The 21,859-nt window shown below is 41.2% G+C and overlaps 1 protein-coding gene across 1 annotated transcript in view; it reads left to right on the top strand.

Moving 5' to 3' along the window:
- Positions 1-21,758, top strand: part of LOC128647173 (hippocampus abundant transcript 1 protein) — a 250,063-nt gene extending 228,305 nt beyond the window's left edge. The window contains exons 10-11 of the mRNA XM_053699958.1: positions 7,140-7,297; positions 19,791-21,758. Coding sequence (XP_053555933.1) covers positions 7,140-7,297; positions 19,791-20,012 — 380 coding nt within the window. The 3' untranslated portion in view covers positions 20,013-21,758. The remainder of the gene's footprint in view (positions 1-7,139; positions 7,298-19,790) is intronic.
- The last annotated feature ends 101 nt before the right edge of the window (positions 21,759-21,859 follow it).

Here is a 21,859-nt window from a genome sequence, read left to right on the forward strand (position 1 = left end):
CCTACCTATAATCCAGGAGGGTCAATATATGACTACCGTGAATTTAAAGGATGCTTATCTACATATTCCGATACACAGGGATCATCATCAGTTTCTCAGGTTCGCCTTCCTAGACAGGCATTACCAGTTTGTGGCTCTTCCCTTCGGGTTAGCCACGGCACCAAGAATCTTTACGAAGGTTCTAGGGTCCCTTCTGGCGGTTCTAAGACTGCAGGGTATAGCAGTAGCCCCTTACCTAGACGACATCCTGATACAGGCGTCAACTTTTCATATCGCCAGGTCCCATACGGACATTGTTATGGCATTCCTAAGGTCTCACGGGTGGAAGGTGAACGAAGGAAAGAGTTCTCTCTCACCTCTCACAAGAGTTTCCTTCCTAGGAACTCTGATAGATTCAGTAGAAATGAAGATTTATCTGACAGAGGTCAGGTTGTCAAAACTTCTGACTTTCTGCCGTGCTCTTTATTCCATTTCTCGTCCGTCAGTGGCTCAGTGTATGGAGGTAATCGGATTAATGGTAGCGGCAATGGACATAGTTCCGTTTGCCCGCCTACATCTCAGACCACTGCAACTTTGCATGCTCAATCAGTGGAATGGGGATTACACAGATTTGTCCCCTCTACTAAATCTGGATCAAGAGACCAGGGATTCTCTTCTCTGGTGGCTATCTCGGGTCCATCTGTCCAAGGGAATGAGTTTCCGCAGGCCAGAATGGACTATAGTAACGACAGATGCCAGCCTTCTGGGCTGGGGTGCAGTCTGGAACTCCCTGAAGGGTTCGTGGACTCAGGAGGAGGCCCTCCTTCCGATAAACATTCTGGAACTCAGAGCGATATTCAATGCTCTTCAGGCTTGGCCTCAGCTAGCTGCGGTCAGGTTCATCAGATTTCAGTCGGACAACATCACGACTGTAGCCTATATCAACCGTCAGGGGGGAACAAGGAGCCTCCTGGCAATGTTGGAGGTTTCAAAGATAATTCTATGGGCAGAGGTTCACTCTTGCCATCTCTCAGCTATCCATATCCCAGGAGTAGAGAACTGGGAGGCGGATTTTCTAAGTCGGCAGACTTTTCATCCGGGGGAGTGGGAGCTCCATCCGGAGGTATTTGCCCAGTTGATCCAACTTTGAGGCAAACCAGAACTGGATCTCATGGCGTCTCGTCAGAACGCCAAGCTTCCTTTTTACGGGTCCAGGTCCAGGGATCCCAAAGCAGCGCTGATAGATGCTCTAGCAGTGTCCTGGTCCTTCAGCCTGGCTTATGTGTTTCCACTGTTTCCTCTGCTCCCTCGTCTGATTGCCAAGATCAAGCAGGAGAGAGCTTCTGTGATCTTGATAGCCCCTGCGTGGCCACGCAGGACTTGGTATGCAGATCTGGTGGACATGTCATCCTTTCCACCATGGACTCTGCCGCCAAGACAGGACCTTCTACTTCAAGGTTCCTTCAAACATCCAAATCTAATTTCTCTACGTCTGACTGCTTGGAGATTGAACGCTTGATTCTATCAAAGCGTGGTTTTTCCGAATCAGTCATTGATACCTTAATTCAGGCTCGAAAGCCTGTCACCAAGAAGATCTATCATAAGATATGGTGTAAATATCTTCACTGGTGTGAATCCAAGGGTTACTCATGGAGTAAGGTCAGGATTCCTAGGATATTATCTTTTCTCCAAGAAGGATTGGAGAAGGGATTGTCAGCTAGTTCCTTAAAGGGACAGATTTCTGCTCTGTCTATTCTTTTGCACAAACGTCTGGCTGAGGTTCCAGACGTTCAGGCGTTTTGTCAGGCTTTAGTTAGAATCAAGCCTGTGTTTAAACCTGTTGCTCCGCCATGGAGTTTAAATTTAGTTCTTAAAGTTCTTCAAGGGGTTCTGTTTGAACCTTTGCATTCCATAGATATTAAGCTTTTATCTTGGAAAGTTCTATTTTTAGTAGCTTTCTCCTCGGCTCGAAGAGTTTCGGAGTTATCTGCTTTACAGTGTGATTCCCCTTATCTGATTTTCCATGCAGATAAGGTAGTTTTACGTACCAAACCTGGGTTTCTGCCTAAGGTGGTATCTGATAAGAATTTCAATCAGGAGATTGTTGTTCCTTCCCTATGTCTTAATCCTTTTTCAAAGAAGGAACGTCTATTACACAATATTGATGTGGTTCGTGCTTTAAAGTTTTATTTACAAGCTACAAAAGATTTTCGTCAAACATCTGCTTTGTTTGTTGTCTACTCTGGACAGAGGAGAGGCCAAAAGGCTTCGGCAACTTCTCTCTCCTTTTGGCTAAGAAGCATAATTCGCTTTGCTTATGAGACTGCTGGCCAGCAGCCTCCTGAAAGAATTACAGCTCATTCTACTAGAGCAGTAGCTTCCACATGGGCTTTTAAACGTGAGGCCTCTGTTGAACAGATTTGTAAGGCGGCGACTTGGTCTTCGCTTCATACCTTTTCTAAATTCTATAAATTTGATACTTTTGCTTCTTCGGAGGCTATTTTTGGGAGAAAGGTCTTACAGGCAGTGGTGCCTTCCGTTTAAGTTTCCTGCCTTGTACCTCCCTTCATCCGTGTCCTAAAGCTTTGGTATTGGTATCCCACAAGTAATGGATGAACCCGTCGACTGGATACACCTTTACAAGAGAAAACAAAATTTATGCTTACCTGATAAATGTATTTCTCTTGTGGTGTATCCAGTCCACGGCCCGCCCTGTTATTTTAAGGCAGGTGTTTTTTATTTTTAAACTACAGTCACCACTGCACCCTATAGTTTCTCCTTTTTTTCTTGCTTGTCTTCGGTCGAATGACTGGGGGTGGCAGTTAGGGGAGGAGCTATATAGACAGCTCTGCTGTGGGTGTCCTCTTGCAGCTTCCTGTTGGGAAGGAGAATATCCCACAAGTAATGGATGAACCCGTGGACTAGATACACCACAAGAGAAATAAATTTATCAGGTAAGCATACATTTTGTTTTTATTTGGTCCAGGCCTGGACTCCATTATTTCTACGGTTACCGGAGGCAAGGATGCCTTCCTACCGCAAGATAAGGACAAGTCTAAGGGACGACAATCTTCTAATTTACGTTCCTTTCGTTGTGACAAATCCCAATGACAACAATCCTCCTCCAAGCCTGAGTAACCCAAGACATCTTGGAAGCCGGCTCAGTCCTCGAATAAATCCAAGCAGAATAAGAAGCCAGCCGAAAAATAAATCGGCATGAAGGGGCGGCCCCTGATCTGGGATTGGATCGTGTAGGGAGGCAGACTGTCTCTTTTTTCAGACGCCTGGTTCAAGGAGGTACAGGATCCGTGGGTCCTCGATGTGGTATCTCAGGGATATCCTTCTCTCGAATCTGTCTACCAGACTAGAAAAGAGGGATGCCTTTCTAGGGTGCGTTCGGGAACTATCCTCCTTAGGAGTTGTTGTCCCGGGGCCTATCGAAGAAAGAGGTTTAGGGTTTTATTCAAACCTTTTCGTGGTCCCAAAGTAGGAGGGAACTTTCCGCCTAATACTGGACCTAAAGTGCTTTCTCAGTGTCCCTTCCTTCAAGATGGAGACAATAAGGTCCATCCTTCCTTTAATTCAGGAAGGCCAGTTTATGACCACTATAGATCGGAAGGACGCTTACCTTCATGTTCCAATCCACAGGGAACACTTTCAGTTCCCTAGGTTTGCATTCCTTGACGAGCATTTCCAGTTCATTACCCTTCTGTTTGGCCTAGCTACTGCTCCAAGAATCTTTACGAAGGTTCTGTGGGCTCTTCTAGCCGTTGCCAGAACTCAGGGTATTGCAGTAGCTCCGTACTTGGATGATATTCTGGTGCAAGCACCATCCTTTCATCTTGCGGAAGAATTCTCAGAGTCCTTTCTCAGTGTTCTATGATCACATGGATGGAAGATAAACTTGGAAAAGAGTTACCTTATCCCAAGTACCAGGGTGGAATTCCTGGGTAATAGAATAGACTCCATATACATGAGGATATTTCTAACAGACCATAGACGTTGCAAGCGAACTTCGGCATGTCTTGCCCTCCAGACCTCCTTGAGTCCCTCTGTGGCTCAGTATATGGAGGTGATTGGTCTCATGGTGTCCTGCATGGACATCATTCCTTTTGCCAGGTTCCGTCTCAGAGCTTTACAACTGTGCATGCTGAAGCAGTGGAACGGCAATCATTCAGATCTGTCTCAACAGATTGTATTAGACAGCCGGTTGATTGAATCGTTATCTTGGTGGCTCTGTCCAGATCATCGGTCCCGAGGGACATGCTTCTTAAGACTATCCTGGGAGATTGTGACTTTGGACACAAGCCTATCCGGATAGGGAGCTGTTTGGGGTGCCAGGAAGGCACGGGGTAGTGGACTCAAAAGGAGTCCTCCCGATCATTATTTTGGATCTACGGGCAATCTTCAAGGCCTTGAAGGCTTGGCCACTTCTGGGTTCATCCCAGTTTATCAGATTCCAATCAGACAATATAACCTCAGTGGCTTACATCAACCATCAGGGGGGAACGAGAAGTTCCTTGGCGATGAAGGAAGTATCTCAGATTCTGGAGTGAGCGGAGGCCCACAGCTGTTCGATGTCAGCGATCCACATTCCGGGTGTGGACAACTGGGAGGCGGATTTTCTCAGCAGGCAATCCTTCCATCCAGGGGAATGGTCTCTCAATCCCGAGGTATTTGCAGAGATATGCAGCAAGTGGGGGATGCCAGAGATAGATCTCATGGAGTCCCGTCTCAATACCAAGCTACCCAGGTATGGGTTAAGGGATCCCCAAGCGGATCTAATAGATGCACTAGCAGTGCCCTGGAGGTTCAAACTCGTATATCTTAGCCTTAGTTAAGAGAGGTTTCTCTGAGAGTGTCATTAATACTCTTATTCAAGCTCGTAAACCAGTTACTCGGTGCATCTACCACAAGATGTGGAGGACCTACTTATTCTGGTGTGAAGAGTGTGGTTTTTCCTGGCACAGACTTAAGGTTGCCAGGATCTTATCTTTTCTCCAGAATGGGCTGGAGTAGGGCCTTTCTGCTAGTTCCCTGAGGGGACAGATTTCAGTCCTGTCGGTTTTATTGCACAAGAGACTGGCTCTGATTAGGATCAGACCTGTATTTAGATCTTGGGCTGCTCCTTGGAGCCTAAATCTTTTTCCTTGGGTTTTGCAACAGGTTTCCGTTTGAGCCTCTGCATTCCGTTGACATTAAATTGTTTTCTTGGAAGGTTCTCTTTTTATTGGCTATTACCTCTGCGCGCAGAGTTTCTGAGATCTCTGCTTTGCAATGTGAGCCCCCTTATCTGATTTTTCATGCAGATAAGGCAATTTTACGTACTAAATTAGGTTTTCTTCCTAAGGTTGTGTCAGATCGCAACATCAATCAGGAGTTCCTTCCTTGTGTCCTAATCCTTCTTCATCGAAGGAATGCTTACTTCACAATTTGAATGTGGTTCGCGCCTTGAAGTTCTCTCTTCAGGCTACTAAGGAGTTTAGACAATCTTCCTCTTTGTTTGTTGTCTATTTAGGGAAGCGTAAAGGACAGAAGGCTACATCGACTTCCCTATCTTTTTGGTTAAGGAGTGTCATCCGCTTGGCTTACGAGACAGGGGGACATTGTCCTCCTGAGAGGATAACGGCTCATTCCACTAGCGCAGTGGCTTCCTCTTGGGACTTTAAGAACGAGGCCTCTATGGATCAGATTTGTAAGGCGGCTACCTGGTCCTCCTTACATACTTTTTAAAAATTTTACAAGTTTGATGTTTTTGCTTCGACTGAAGCAGCTTTCGGGAGAAAAGTTTTGCAGGCTATGGTGCCCTCAGAATAGGGTCTGCCTCTTCCTTTTTGTTCCCTCCCGTTATTCATTCAGTGTCCTCTGGAGCTTGGGTATAGTTTTCCCAACAGTAAGGAATAAAGCCATGGACTCTCCCTATCTTCGGAAAAAAAGGAATTTATCTGGTAAGCATAAATTATGTTTTTCTTCCTGATAGGGAGAGTCCACGACCCCCGCCCATTTTTTCTGGTCTATGGGCGGTCCCCTATTATTTCTTTTGTTCTTCTGGCACCATTTATACCCTAATGTTTCTCCTACTTTTCCTTGTTCCCTCGGCAGAATGACTGGGGTAATGAGGAAGTGGGAGGGATATTTAAGCCTTTGGCTGGGGTGTCTGCCTCCTCCTGGTGGCCAGGTGTTGTATTTCCCAACACTAAGGAATGAAGCCGTGGACTCTCCCTATCCGAAAGGAAAGAAATTTTTCTGGTAAGCATAAATTATGTTTTCATGTCAGGTTAGCGCACTTGGTTAAATGTGATAAGCGCGTGCAGGGTGTTATGGTTTTTTTTTTTTTTTTTTACACTTTTCGGGGCTCCATTGAAGCCTATGGGAGAATACTTTAACGCATTTGTGATATTGTTACTTTGGTCTCGGGTTATCAAGCAAGCGAAAACTTTCAACTTGTAATACGCACGGTACCCGACACACTGAAAAAGCTTACTTCTAGCACAGTTAATGCTTGAGTGGGAGTTATAAATAGCACTCCATTTGTAATCTTGCCTTTTGTTGTGAAAGATTTCCGTACACTTGGTGAAACAGAAATATGATTCTTAATTCAGATAGTTTTTTCTTTAACAATAGCTTTAGATCTAAATTTACACGTACCCACAAACACTCACTCTCTAACTTCATGCCATAATTTCAATTAATGGGACATTTGCATTTTTTAGAAATTTTATTCTAATCATTAGTTATTAAAAAAAAAAACATTTTTTTAGGGGACTTTAATTCAAAATCTGCACCTTGTCCATACACTGCCAGTGGCAGATGAGCACTGGGGTATATAAAAGAGGTCAGTATCAGAATTCAAAAACATCCTCCTTGTAAGTGGATTCAATACGTTAATGCAAACTTTTCTGACAGGTTTATACTAGGGCTGAATAGCTTACGATTAAAATGCACTTCAATGTCTTTTTTTAAGCTCCAAAATCCTAGGGTAAAAAGTAAAAAAAAAATAGACTGATTACCTCCTATCAGCGTTCTCTCTTTGCAAAATTTAGTTCTAATTCATGCACAACTCTTACATTTTTTGATAATTAATAGCATTTATGTGCAATGTATTGCCACCAGCATATTAAGTTCATGTTAAAACAGGTTTTTTGTGTCTGTTTTAACAGGTGTTGCCCAAGGAATGGTGACTGGTATACGAGGTTTATGCAACGGCCTTGGACCAGCACTCTATGGATTTGTCTTCTTTCTCTTCCATGTAGAACTTAATGGTGATGTAACTGTGCCTAGTTCAGAGAAAACCACAATAAAAGATCCATCTGATGCCGTAAGTGAAAATACTTAAAATACCTCTAAATACAATAGATTTGCATAATCAACAAATGCATGATAACAAGACAATGCAATAGCACTTAGTATGAACTTCAAATGAAGTAGATTTTTATCTGACAAATTTCAAAGTTATGTCTATTTCCTCTCCCACTGTAACATGTGACAGCCGTCAGCCAATCACAAATGCATATACATATTTCTTTCATGTAAATGGCAAGAGTCCATGAGCTAGTGATGTATGGGATATACATTCCTACCAGGAGGGGGCAAAGTTTCCCAAACTTCAAATGCTTATAAATATACCTACCACCACACATATACTTCAGTTTTACAAACCTTGCCTCCTATGGAGGTGGTGAAGTAAGTTTGTGCTTGATTTTTATGATTTAATCTATGACAAGCGCTTCTAAGCATTCCAAAGCCCAATTCCTCTCAGAGTACAGTGTTTGTCAGAGGGACATGAAGAGAGTATTGCCTTTTGATTTTCTCCTGTTAAGTGTAGTCAGTCCACGGGTCATCCATTACTTATGGGATTATAACTCCTCCCTAACAGGAAGTGCAAGAGGATCACCCAAGCAGAGCTGCTATATAGCTCCTCCCCTCTACGTCATACCCAGTCATTCTCTTGCACCTAACTAAATATAGGACGTGTGAGAGGACTGTGGTGTGTTAAACTTAGTTTTTATTTCTTCAATCAAAAGTTTGTTATTTTAAACGGCACCGGAGTGTGTTGTTTGTTCTCAGGCAGCATTAGAAGAAGAATCTGCCTGAGTTTTTTCTATGATCTTAGCGGTCGTAACTAAGATCCACTTGCTGTTCTCGGCCATTCTGAGGAGTGAGGTAACTTCAGAACAGGGGATAGCATGCAGGGCCCACCTGCAAGGAGGTATGTGCAGTAAATTCTAAGGAATGGAATTGACTGAGAAAATACTGCTAATACCGATGTAATGTAAGTGCAGCCTTAAATGCAGTAGTAGCGACTGGTATCAGGCTGATATGTATGTATACTCTGAGGTATTTCTGGGGAATGGAATTTCACTAAGAATATACTGTCAATATTAAAGTAATATTTGAGCCTGCACTGCAGTGAAAGCGACTAGCAGCAGGCTTATTAATAACACTTCATAATTTTCAATTTTAAAACGTTTACTGGCATGTTAATCGTTTTTTCTGAGGTACTGGGTGATAAAACTTTATGGGCATGATTTTTACCACATGGCTGTCGTTTTTTTCTGCATAAAAACAGTTTACTGAGCTTCCCCACTGTTGTAATATGAGTGGGAGGGGCCTATTTTAGCGCTTTATTGCGCAGTAAAAATTTAGTCAGTCTTCCTATTTCTTCCTCCATGATCCAGGACGTCTCTACAGAGCCCAGGGGTCTCCAAAACTAGTTTTGAGGGAGGTAATCAGTCACAGCAGACCTGTGACAGTGTGTTTGACTGTGATAAAAACGTTTATTTCAACTGTTATCCGTTTTGTGTATTAAGGGGTTAATCATCCTTTTGCTGGTGGGTGCAATCCTCTGCTAACTTTATACATTTTCTGTTAAAATTTGGTTGTTTTAACATATTTGGTTCATTGTTAATTCAACTGTGTCACATTTTTATGTTTCTTAAAGGCGCAGTAGCGTTTTTTATATAGCTTGTAAATTTATTTAAAAGTTTTTTCCAAGCTTGCTAGTGTTATTGCTAGTCTGTTTAAACATGTCTGACACAGATGAATCTGTTTGTTCACTATGTTTAAAGGCCAATGTGGAGCCCAATAGAAATTTGTGCACTCAATGTATAGATGTTACTTTGAATAAAAGTCAAACTTTATATGTTAAAAAAATATCACCAGACAACGAGGGGGAAGTTATGCCGACTAACTCTCCTCACGTGTCAGTACCTTCGCCTCCCGCTCAGGAGGTGCGTGATATTGTGGCGCCAAGTACATCAGGGCGGCCCATACAAATCACTTTGCAAGACATGGCTAATGTTATGACTGAAGTACTATCTAAATTGCCAGAATTAAGAGGTAAACGCGATCACTCTGGGGTAAGAACAGAGTGCGCTGATAATAGTAGAGCCATGTCTGATACTGCGTCACAATTTGCAGAACATGAGGACGGAGAGCTTCATTCTGTGGGTGACGGATCTGATCCAAGTAAACTGGATTCAGAGATTTCAAATTTTAAATTTAAGCTTGAGAACCTCCGTGTATTACTAGGGGAGGTATTAGCGGCTCTGAATGATTGTAACACGGTTGCAATTCCAGAGAAAGTATGTAGGCTGGATAAATATTTTGCGGTACCGGCGTGTACCGACGTTTTTCCTATACCTAAAAGACTTACAGAAATTGTTAACAAGGAGTGGGATAGACCCGGTGTGCCCTTTTCACCCCCTCCTATATTTAGAAAAATGTTTCCAATAGACGCCACCACACGGGACCTATGGCAGACGGTCCCTAAGGTGGAGGGAGCAGTTTCTACTCTGGCTAAGCGCACCACTATCCCGGTGGAGGATAGCTGTGCTTTTTCAGATCCAATGGATAAAAAGTTAGAGGGTTACCTTAAGAAAATGTTTGTTCAGCAAGGTTTTATATTACAACCCCTTGCATGCATCGCGCCTGTCACTGCTGCGGCGGCATTCTGGTTTGAGTCTCTGGAAGAGACCCTTAGCACAGCTCCATTGGATGAAATTATGAACAAGCTTAAAGCCCTTAAGCTAGCTAATTCATTTATTTCTGATGCCGTAGTACACTTAACCAAACTTACGGCTAAGAACTCCGGATTCGCCATTCAATCGCGCCGAGCGCTGTGGCTTAAATCCTGGTCAGCTGATGTGACTTCTAAATCTAAATTGCTTAATATTCCTTTCAAAGGGCAGACATTATTCGGGCCCGGCTTGAAAGAAATTATCGCTGACATTACTGGAGGTAAGGGCCATGCCCTGCCTCAAGACAGGGCCAAACCAAAGGCTAAACAATCTAATTTTCGTGCCTTTCGTAACTTCAAGGCAGGAGCAGCATCAACTTCCTCCGCTCCAAGACAGGAAGGAACTGTTGCTCGCTACAGACAGGGCTGGAAACCTAACCAGTCCTGGAACAAGGGCAAGCAGGCCAGAAAACCTGCTGCTGCCCCTAAGACAGCATGAAGTGAGGGCCCCCGATCCGGAAACGGATATAGTGGGGGGCAGACTTTCTCTCTTTGCCCAGGCTTGGGCAAGAGATGTCCAGGATCCCTGGGCGTTGGAAATCATATCTCAGGGATATCTTCTGGACTTCAAAGCTTCTCCTCCACATGGGAGATTTCATCTTTCAAGTTTATCAGCAAACCAGATAAAGAAAGAGGCGTTTCTACGCTGTGTACAAGACCTCTTACTAATGGGAGTGATCCACCCAGTTCCGCGGTCGGAACACGGGCAAGGATTCTATTCAAATCTGTTTGTGGTTCCCAAAAAAGAGGTTCTGGGCTCTCTTCTGGCGGTACTAAGACCGCGAGGCATAGCGGTAGCTCCGTACCTAGACGACATTCTGATACAAGCGTCAAGTTTCCAAACTGCCAAGTCTCATACAGAGTTAGTTCTGGCATTTCTAAGGTCGCATGGGTGGAAGGTGAACGTAGAAAAGAGTTCTCTATTGCCACTCACAAGAGTTCCCTTTCTTGGGACTCTTATAGATTCTGTAGAAATGAAAATTTACCTGACGGAGGACAGGTTATCAAAACTTCTAAATGCTTGCCGTGTCCTTCATTCCATTCAACACCCGTCAGTGGCTCAGTGCATGGAGGTAATCGGCTTAATGGTAGCGGCAATGGACATAGTACCATTTGCGCGCCTGCATCTCAGACCGCTGCAATTGTGCATGCTAAGTCAGTGGAATGGGGATTACTCAGATTTGTCCCCTCTGCTAAATCTGGATCAAGAGACCAGAGATTCTCTTCTATGGTGGCTTTCTCGGCCACATCTGTCCAAGGGGATGCCCTTCCGCAGGCCAGATTGGACGATTGTAACAACAGACGCCAGCCTTCTAGGTTGGGGCGCAGTCTGGAATTCCCTGAAGGCTCAGGGATCATGGACTCAGGAGGAGAGACTCCTTCCAATAAACATTCTGGAATTAAGAGCAATTTTCAATGCTCTTCTGGCTTGGCCTCAGTTAGCAACTCTGAGGTTCATCAGGTTTCAGTCGGACAACATCACGACTGTGGCTTACATCAACCATCAAGGAGGAACAAGGAGTTCCCTAGCGATGATGGAAGTCTCAAAGATAATTCGCTGGGCAGAGTCTCACTCTTGCCACCTGTCAGCGATCCACATCCCAGGCGTGGAGAACTGGGAGGCGGATTTTCTAAGTCGCCAGACCTTTCATCCGGGGGAGTGGGAACTTCATCCGGAGGTGTTTGCCCAATTGCTTCATCATTGGGGCAAACCAGATCTGGATCTCATGGCGTCTCGCCAGAACGCCAAGCTTCCTTGTTACGGATCCAGGTCCAGGGACCCGGGAGCGGTGCTGATAGATGCTCTGACAGCACCTTGGGTCTTCAACATGGCTTATGTGTTTCCACCTTTCCCGATGCTTCCTCGATTGATTGCCAGGATCAAACAGGAGAGAGCATCGGTGATTCTAATAGCGCCTGCGTGGCCACGCAGGACATGGTATGCAGATCTAGTGGATATGTTGTCCTGTCCACCATGGTCTCTGCCTCTGAGACAGGACCTTCTGATTCAGGGTCCTTTCAAACATCCAAATCTAATTTCTCTGAGGCTGACTGCATGGAGATTGAACGCTTGATTCTATCAAAGCGTGGATTCTCAGTGAGTCAGTGATTGATACCTTAATACAGGCTAGGAAACCTGTTACCAGGAAAATTTACCATAAAATATGGCGTAAATACTTATATTGGTGCGAATCCAAGAGTTACTCATGGAGTAAGGTTAGGATTACTAGGATATTGTCTTTTCTACAAGAGGGTTTAGAAAAGGGTTTATCTGCTAGTTCGTTAAAGGGACAGATTTCAGCTCTGTCTATCCTTTTACACAAACGTCTGGCAGAAGTTCCAGACGTTCAGGCTTTTTGTCAGGCTTTGGCTAGGATTAAGCCTGTGTTTAAGACTGTTGCTCCGCCGTGGAGCTTAAACTTAGTTCTTAACGTTCTGCAAGGTGTTCCATTTAAACCCCTTCATTCCATCGATATCAAGCTGTTATCTTGGAAAGTTCTGTTTTTAATGGCTATTTCCTCGGCTCGAAGAGTCTCTGAGTTATCGGCCTTACACTGTGATTCTCCTTATCTGATTTTTCATTCAGACAAGGTAGTTCTGCGTACTAAACCTGGGTTCTTACCTAAGGTAGTCACTAACAAGAATATCAATCAAGAGATTGTTGTTCCATCATTGTGCCCTAACCCTTCTTCAAAGAAGGAAAGACTTTTGCACAATCTGGACGTCGTCCGTGCCCTGAAATTTTATTTGCAGGCAACTAAAGATTTTCGTCAAACTTCTTCCCTGTTTGTCGTTTATTCTGGACGGAGGAGAGGTCAAAAATCTTCGGCTACCTCTCTCTCTTTTTGGCTTCGTAGCATAATACGTTTAGCCTATGAGACTGCTGGACAGCAGCCTCCTGAAAGGATTACAGCTCATTCTACTAGAGCTGTGGCTTCCACTTGGGCCTTTAAGAATGAGGCCTCTGTTGAACAGATTTGCAAGGCTGCAACTTGGTCTTCACTTCACACTTTTTCAAAATTTTACAAATTTGACACTTTTGCTTCTTCGGAGGCTGTTTTTGGGAGAAAGGTTCTACAGGCAGTGTTTCCTTCCGTGTAAAGATCCTGCCTGTCCCTCCCGTCATCCGTGTACTTTTAGCTTTGGTATTGGTATCCCATAAGTAATGGATGACCCGTGGACTGACTACACTTAACAGGAGAAAATATAATTTATGCTTACCTGATAAATTCATTTCTCCTGTAGTGTAGTCAGTCCACAGCCCGCCCTGTTTTTACGGCAGGTCTAAATTTTAATTAAACTCCAGTCACCACTGCACCCTATAGTTTCTCCTTTCTCGTATGGTTTCGGTCGAATGACTGGATATGACGTAGAGGGGAGGAGCTATATAGCAGCTCTGCTTGGGTGATCCTCTTGCACTTCCTGTTAGGGAGGAGTTATAATCCCATAAGTAATGGATGACCCGTGGACTGACTACACTACAGGAGAAATGAATTTATCAGGTAAGCATAAATTATATTTTTATGGTTTTACTCATAGGAAATCTTTTCAAGGGTTCTCTGTTAACGGTCGTAGGGATTCATCTCCTACATCCCTTTTCAGTTTGACGATATACTCTTATACCATTACCTCTGCTGATAGTTTTCAGTACTGGTTTGGCTGTCTGCTATATGTGGATGGGTGTCTTCGGTAAGTATGTATCATTATTTAAGACACTCTCAGCTATGTTTGGGGCTTTATGTATTAATATAAAGTTTTAAATATATGTATTTACTTATATTTTCCATGAGTCAGGTCTATGTGTATTTCCCTTTGTAGTCTATCAGTTTCAGTATGAGAATCCTGTTTAAGGTAGTTATTTAAAAAAAAAAAAATTACCTGGGGTTAAGTCTTTTTTTTTCAATTTGACTTGTTCTTTACTTAAAATTTGCGGGCAAATCTAGGCTCGCGAGGGCACAAAATGCTGTTATTTATTGCGTCATTTTTGGCGCAAATTTTTTTTGCCGCAAATTTGCGACTATAGTGTCGCAAGTTTAGTAATTTCCTGCGTCTCTATGACTAGAGTTGCGTCATTTCCGGATGTTTGGCAGCAACAAAAATGTCACTTTGCATTGTGCGTCATACTTGCCGGCAAATATTTTTTTGTTATATTACCCCACTTCCTTTATGCTCCATGCTCTTTTTTTATTCCAGAGGGCTATGCTGTTTGCTTTAATGCTTATTTAGCATATTCATTTTTTACCATTCCTGAAACTGCTATATGAGGAAATTGGATATTTTATTTAAATGTTATTTTTTTCTTTTACATTTTGCAAAATGTCTCAGTCTGATCCTGTCTCAGAAGCTACTATAGGAACCATGCTGCCTGAACACAGTTCTACCAAAGCTAAGTGCATCTGTTGTAAGCAAGCTGAGATATCTCCGGCTATATTATGTAACAGTTGTCATGATAAGCTTTTGCATGCCGATAATGTTTCTATTAGTACTAGTACAGCACCTGTTGTTCCCTCAACATCTAATGTACATGATATCCCCGTTGATATGAAAAATTATATTGCTGATGCAATACAGAAGGCTATGTCTGCTATTCCACCTTTTAATAAACGTAAAAGGTCTTTTAAAACTGATGAAATTTGTGGTGACTGACAACATACTGAAATATCCTCTTCTGAAGAGGATCTCTGCTTCAGAAGATCCTACTTCAGACATTGAAATTGATAAATCTTATCTTTTTGAGATTGATTATATTCGGTCTTTGTTGAAAGAAGTATTGGTTACTTTAGGTATTGAGGAGTCTGATCCTCTTGATAACAAAACCAGTAAATGTTTAAATTCTGTTTTTAAACCTTCTGTGATTACTCCTAAGGTTTTTCCTATTCCAGATGTGGTTTCTGATGTGATTGCTAAGGAGTGGTCTAAGCCTGGTGCTTCTTTTAATCCTTCTTCTAGGTTTAAGAAGTTATATCCTTTACCAGTGGCTAATTTGGAGTTTTGGGGAAAAGTCCCTAAGGTTGATGGGGCTATTTCTACTCTTGCCAAACGTACTACCATTCCAATGGAAGATAGTACTTCTATTAAGGATCCTTTAGATAGGAAAATTGAATCTTATCTAAGGAAAGCTTATTTACATTCTGGCTATATTCTCAGCCTGCCATTTCTATGGCTGATGTTGCGGCTGCATCAACTTTTTGGTTGGATAGCTTAGCACATCAAGAAACAGATCCTGATTTGTCTAGCATTGTTCGTTTGCTTAAACATGCTAATCATTTTATCTGTGATGCTATTTTTGATATCATCAAGATTAAAGGGCCATAATACCCAAATGTTTAAACACTTGAAAGTGATGCAGCATAGCTGTAAAAAGCTGTCTAGAAAATATCACCTGAACATCTCTATGTAAAAAAGGAAGATATTTTACCTCAAAAGTTCCTCAGTAGCCACCTCCCATTGTAAAGGATTTCTAAGCAGCATTTTAGTGTGTTTGTCCTGGGACATCCGAAGGGACTAGCATCGTGCACTCTCATATTATTTCACCAATCAGGTAAAGGAAGCTTACTATGAAATCTCATGAGAGTTATGTCAAATCTCATGAGATCACAGTTAGAGTTCATGACCTCAGCACTGCTGATGCTGATTGGCTGCTGTTCATTTCTTCATTTTTTTAATTTTTTTTACCTGCAGCTGGGAGCAGCTGAGTATAACTTTTTACACAGAACAAACTCTGCTGAGCTGAGGAGATTGTGAGGTAAAATATCTTCCTTTTTTACATAGAGATGCTCAGGTGATATTTTCCTGTCAGCTTTTTACAGTTATACTGCATCAGTTTCAAGTGATTTAGCATATGAGTATTATGTCCCTTTAATGTTAAATCTATGTCTTTAGCTAGTCTGGCTAGAAGAGCTTTATCATGGAATGCTGACATGGTATCTAAATCTAGATTACTATCTATTTTCCAGGGTAATATTTTATTTGGTTCTCAGTTGGACTATTATTTCCACTATCACTGGGGGGGAGGGAGTTGTTTTGCCTCAAAATAAAAAGTCTAAGGGTAAATCTAAAGCTTCTAATCGGTTTTGTTCCTTTCGTCAGAATAGAGAACAGAAAACCACTCCTTCCCCTAAGGACTCTGGCTCCAATTGGAAGCCATCTTCAAGTTGGAATAAATCCAAGCCTTATAAGAAACCAAAGCCAGCCCCCAAGACTACATGAAGGTGCAGCCCTCAATCCAGTTCAGCTGGTGGGAGGCAGATTGAAATTTTTTCTAAACATTTGGGCAGATTCTGTTAATCATTGTTTCTCAAGGGTATTTAATAGATTTCAGAGTAAGACCTCCTGTGAGAAGATTCTTTCTCTCTCATGTTCCAACAAATCCTGTGAAAGCTCAGGCTTTTTTGAAGTGTGTTTCAGATCTGGAGCTTTCTGGGGTGATTATACCAGTTCCACTTCAGGAATAGGGTCTGGGTTTTTATGTAAATCTATTCATTGTCCCAAAGAAAGAAAATTCATTCAGACCAGTTCTGGATCTGAAGTTTTTGAATCTTTTTGTAAGGGTCCCAACTTTTAAGATGGTGACTATAAGGACTATTCTGCCTTTTGTTCAGCAAGATCATTACATGTCCGCAATAGACTTTACAGGACGCTTATCTTCACATTCCGATTCATCCAGATCACTAACGGTTTCTGAGATTCTCTTTTCTAGACAAGCATTACCAATTTGTCGCTGTTCCATTTGGCCTAGCAACAGCTCCATTAATCTTTTTCGAAGGTTCTCAGTGCCCTTCTATCTGTAATTAGATAGCAGGGCATTGAAGTGTTTCCTTATTTGGACAATATCTTGGTACTGGATCAATCTTTTCATTTCGCAGAATCTCACACAAATCAACTAGTGTTGTTTCTTCAAAGACATGGTTGGACAATCAATTTACCAAAGAGTTTCTTGATTCCTCAGACAAGGGTCACCTTTTTAGGTTTCCAAATAGATTCAGTGTCCATGACTCTGTCTTTAACAGACAAGAGAGGAATGAAATTGATCTCAGCCTATCAAATCCTTCAGTCTCGATCATTCCCTTCAGTGGCTATGTGCATGGAAGTTTTAGGTTTCATGACTGCAGAATCGGACGTGATCCTCTTTGCTCATTTTCATATGCGACCTCTGCAGCTTTGCATGCTGAATCAATGGTGCAGGGATTATACTCGGATATCACAATTGATATTCTTAAATCCCAGCATTCTACTCTCTCTGACTTGGTGGTTAGACCATCATCATCATTATTTAAGGGGCTTCTTTTGTTCATCCTTCCTGGACTGTAATCTCAACAGATGCAAGTGTTTCAGGTTGGGGAGCTATCTGGAGGTCTCTAGCAACACAAGGAGTTTGGAATCCCCTAGAGGTGAGGTTTCCAATCAATATCTTAGAACTCCATGCTGTTTTCAGGGCTCTTCAGGCTTGGCCTCTATTAAAGAGAGAACTTTTCATTTGCTTTCAGACAGACAATATCACCACTGTGGCATATGTCAATCATCAGGGAGGGACTCGCAGTCCTTTAGCAATGAAAGAAGTATCACAGATACTTTCTTTGGCGGAATCCAACTTTTCTCTAATTTCTGCGATTCATATCCTAGGTTAGACAATTGGGAAGCGGATTATCTCAGCCGTCAGAGTTTGCATCCAGGGGATTGGTCTCTCCATCCAGATCTGTTTTTTTTTAGATTGTACAAATGTGGGGTCTTCCAGAAATAGATCTGATGGCTTCCCAGATACCTTTCCAGGTCCAGGGATCCTCAGGCGGAGATGGTGGATGCGTTAGCAGTTCCTTGCTCTTACCAACTTGCTTATATTTTTCTGGCTCTGGTTTTTCTTCCAAGGGTGATCTCCAAGATCTTAATGGAACAATTGCATGTGTTTCTGATAGCACCAGCATGGCCTTACAGGTTTTGGTATGCGGATCTTGTCCGGATGTCTAGTTGCCAACCTTGGTCACTTCCTTTAAGGCCAGACCTTCTTTCTCAAGGGCCGTTTTTTCCATCAGGATCTCAAAGCTCTAAATTTGAAGGTATGGAAATTGAACGTTTAGTACTTAGTCATAGAGATTTCTGTGACTCGGTGATCAATACTATGTTGCAGGCTCGTAAGTCTGTTTCAAGCAAGATTTATTATCCGGTGTGCAAAACCTATATTTCATGGTGTTCTTCTCATAAATTCTCCTGGCATTCTTTTAGAATTCCTAGAATCTTAGTTTCTTCAGGACGGTTTGGATAAAGGTTTGTCTGCAAGTACTTTGAAGGGACAAATCTCTGCTCTTTCTGTTTTATTTCATAGAAAGATTGCTAAACTTCCTGATATTCACTGTTTTGTTCACGCTTTGGTCCGTATCAAGCCTGTTATTAAGTCTATTTCTCCTCCATGGAGTCTTAATTTGGTTTTGAAGGCTTTGCAGGCTACTCCTTTTGAGCCTATGCATTCTTTGGATATTAAACTACTTTCTTTGGAAAGTGTTGTTACTTTTGGCTATCTCTTCTGCTAGAAGAGTTTCTGAATTGTCTGCTCTCTCTTGTGAGTCTCCTTTTCTGATTTTCCATCAGGATCAAGCTGTTTTGCGGACTTTGTTTACATTTCTTCCTAAGGTTGTGAATTCTTGCAACATTAGTAGGGAAATTGTTATTTCTTTGTGTCCGAATCCTAAGAATTCTTTTGAGAAATCGTTACATTCTTTGGATGTGGTAAGAGCTTTGAAATACTGTGTGGAGACTACTAAGGTTTTCAGGAAGACTTCTAATCTATTTGTTGTCTTTTTTCTGGTTCTAGGAAAGGTCAGAAAGCCTCTGCCATTTCTTTAGCATCTTGGTTAAAGCTTTTGATTCACAAGGCTTATTTGGAGGCGGGCCGCCTCAGAGAATTACAGCTCATTCTACTAGATCAGTCTCCACTTTGTGGGCTTTTAAGAATGAAGCTTCAGTTGATCAGATGTGCAAAGCCGGAACTTAGTCGTCTTTGCATACATTTTCTAAATTTTACCATTTTGATGTATTTGCTTCTTCTGAAGCAGTCTTTGGTAGAAAAGTTCTTCAGGCAGCTGTCTGTTTGATTCTTCTGTTTATAAGAACTTATTTTGTGGATTTTATTTCTCAGCGGAAATAGCTGTTTTTATTTTATCCCTCCCTCTCTAGTGACTCTTCTGTGGACTTGGGTATTTTATCCCATACGTCACTAGTTCATGGACTCTTGCCATTTACATGAAAGAAAACATAATTTATGTAAGAACTTAACTGATAAATTAATTTCTTCATAATGGCAAGAGTCCATGAGGCCCACCCTGTTTTCCGTGGTTATATTTTTTCTATAAAAGCACAATATTATTTTCCAGTTCCTCTTTTTTGTATGCTTTTTTACTCCTTTTTACACCTCACTACTTGGCTATACGTTAAACTGAAGTATATGTGTGGTGGGAGGTGTATTTATAGGCATTTGAGGTTTGGGAAACTTTGCCCCCTCCTGGTAGGAATGTATATCCCATATGTCACTAGCTCATGGACTCTTGCCATTATGAAAAAAATGGATTTATCAGGTAAGTTCTTACATAAATTGTTCTGTAAATTATTGCGCATATATTCTGTGCACCTTTTGTTAATGGAAGAAAATTGGAAAGTTATTTAAAATTGCATGCTCTATATGAATTATGAAACTTAAATTTTAACTTGAGTGTCTCTTTAATTATCAAAAAAAAAAAAAAAATTCTCAGTGTGATGATACATTTAGAATAATATTGAGTTAATTATACTTTTCATGTTCCAGAAAGCCATTATCCCAGGCCCACCATTCTTGTTTGGAGCTTGTGCTGTGCTTCTTGCATTCCTGGTTGCCTTATTCATCCCGGACCACAGCAGCCATTCAACCAAAAACATTGGAAACGGGAAGCACAACAGCAGCAACATCATCAGCAACACAACAATAAGTAATATGGATCGAGGAAGTGATGAAGATATAGAGCCACTGTTGCATGACAGTAGCCTATGAGCATTTCCCAAAGTATCATTAGGCATTAAAACATGGTGGATGCAAAGAAAATATATCAGGTTCAACTGAAGAAAATCTATAATAATAATAAAAAAAGAAATCCATGACACTGTTAATACTGCCATTACCTTTTTAATGTTCTTATATACAAAGTAGAATACCTATTCACTGCATGGGAGATTGCATGCGTAGCAGAAGTCTCCAGCAGTAAAGCAAGCAAAAGGTTTGAGAACTTATTTTATGTTTTGTTGTTTTTTTGTTTTTTTTGCTACCTCAAACCTTGTCATTGCATTAAACAAATTTGACAAAGTGAAACAATGCAGTGACAGAGTTTTGATCTTGAAAAGGTATCATATGCAAAGTGAGTTGGTAGATGGTGTTTTGATGCACCTTACAGTGCCTGCGTTATATATATATATTTTTGTGAGAGGAATACTCCATTTTGACTTTCTGCTGAGGAGACATGTCTCTTGCATTCTGAATCTACCATTGGCTGTCTTGTGGAAGGCATTCACTCCTGTGACAAAAGAAAGGCTGGATAAATCCTATGTAGAATACGTTTTTTTTTTAGCCTCCAGTTTTAAGGACATCCACAAAAAAGAAAAAAAAAAACTATTTGCTATTTGTGCACTTCAGTAAACCATACCTAGAGCAGTTATTGAGTTTCACAGTACATGTTCCCTAATTACATATATATAATGAATTAGCAAAATATATTTTTTCTTTTGCAGGCAAAAGCTCCTTACTATTTATTTGCATTGACTCCAAAATGGTAATTCTAGTTGAACTAGTAATAAACACATTTTACAAATTTGTGTAAGAAAAAATAAGGCATTTAAAACATAGTTACAAAACATGAAACCAATGACTATATAAATATTGTCCTAAATTGAAAAAGTGTCCTGAATTGATAAGTGTGGTAGTACTATTTATTGCAGATGTTAAATCCAGTGGATGCTTTTTCTCTTTTAATACTAAAGAGGTTAAGTAATATTTCAAGAGCAATGCAATTCGAAATCTGGGTCATGATAAAATAGGTGCTCTAATGTTATTACCTGAACTTTACCAATTTGAAGGAAGTCCTATATTTCACAACATTCCTAATTACGAGGTTTCTGAACGCAATGCTGGTGGATGCTATTCAGCAGTCAGCTTATCCGTTTTTTTTCTAATGTTTACTAAGAACTCTAATTATGGTCACCTCATTGTGTACACCCCAGCCTTAACTGCTATGAAGAGTGCATTGTCACAAATCATAGCCTTCATATCAAACACTTTTCCTTTACTGCTTTGCTCCAACAGATATGCAGTCTGTTTCCTTTCTTGTAAAGTAGGGTACTTTGTCTCATCAAACATAAAGATTGAGCAAATATATGAAAGTACACAGACTTACATGTATTTTTCTGAAATAGACAAAAGAAAAAATCATTAACTAAGCACTGCTTTTAATGTTTTATATGTAGATATTTGTATGAAACTTAGTTTTTCCCCTTATGAGAGGCTGTGTATATCTTGTATTTATAACTGTAACAAGATTCTTGACTGAAAATATACTGCTTTTTATATAAAGGATTATCTATGACTGAGAAAAGGTCTTTTTTCTTAATATATATATTTTGGAATGTTATACCTTCAACAGAGAATAACGTACATTTTGTAATATGCATTTGGTTTTTATGTTACAAGGTTCAGAATACATAATAAACTGGTCAAGGTATGCTCAAATTAAATGTCTTTTCCTTTTAATGCTTTATGTATTTTGTTTGCAAGACGTTAAACATATGGAACTCATGATTTTAGAAAGCAGCACCTCTTCTGTGGATCAAGTCCATATAATATTTGTAGTT

Source organism: Bombina bombina, chromosome 2 (assembly GCF_027579735.1).
Source record: "Bombina bombina isolate aBomBom1 chromosome 2, aBomBom1.pri, whole genome shotgun sequence".
Lineage (NCBI taxonomy): Eukaryota > Metazoa > Chordata > Amphibia > Anura > Bombinatoridae > Bombina > Bombina bombina.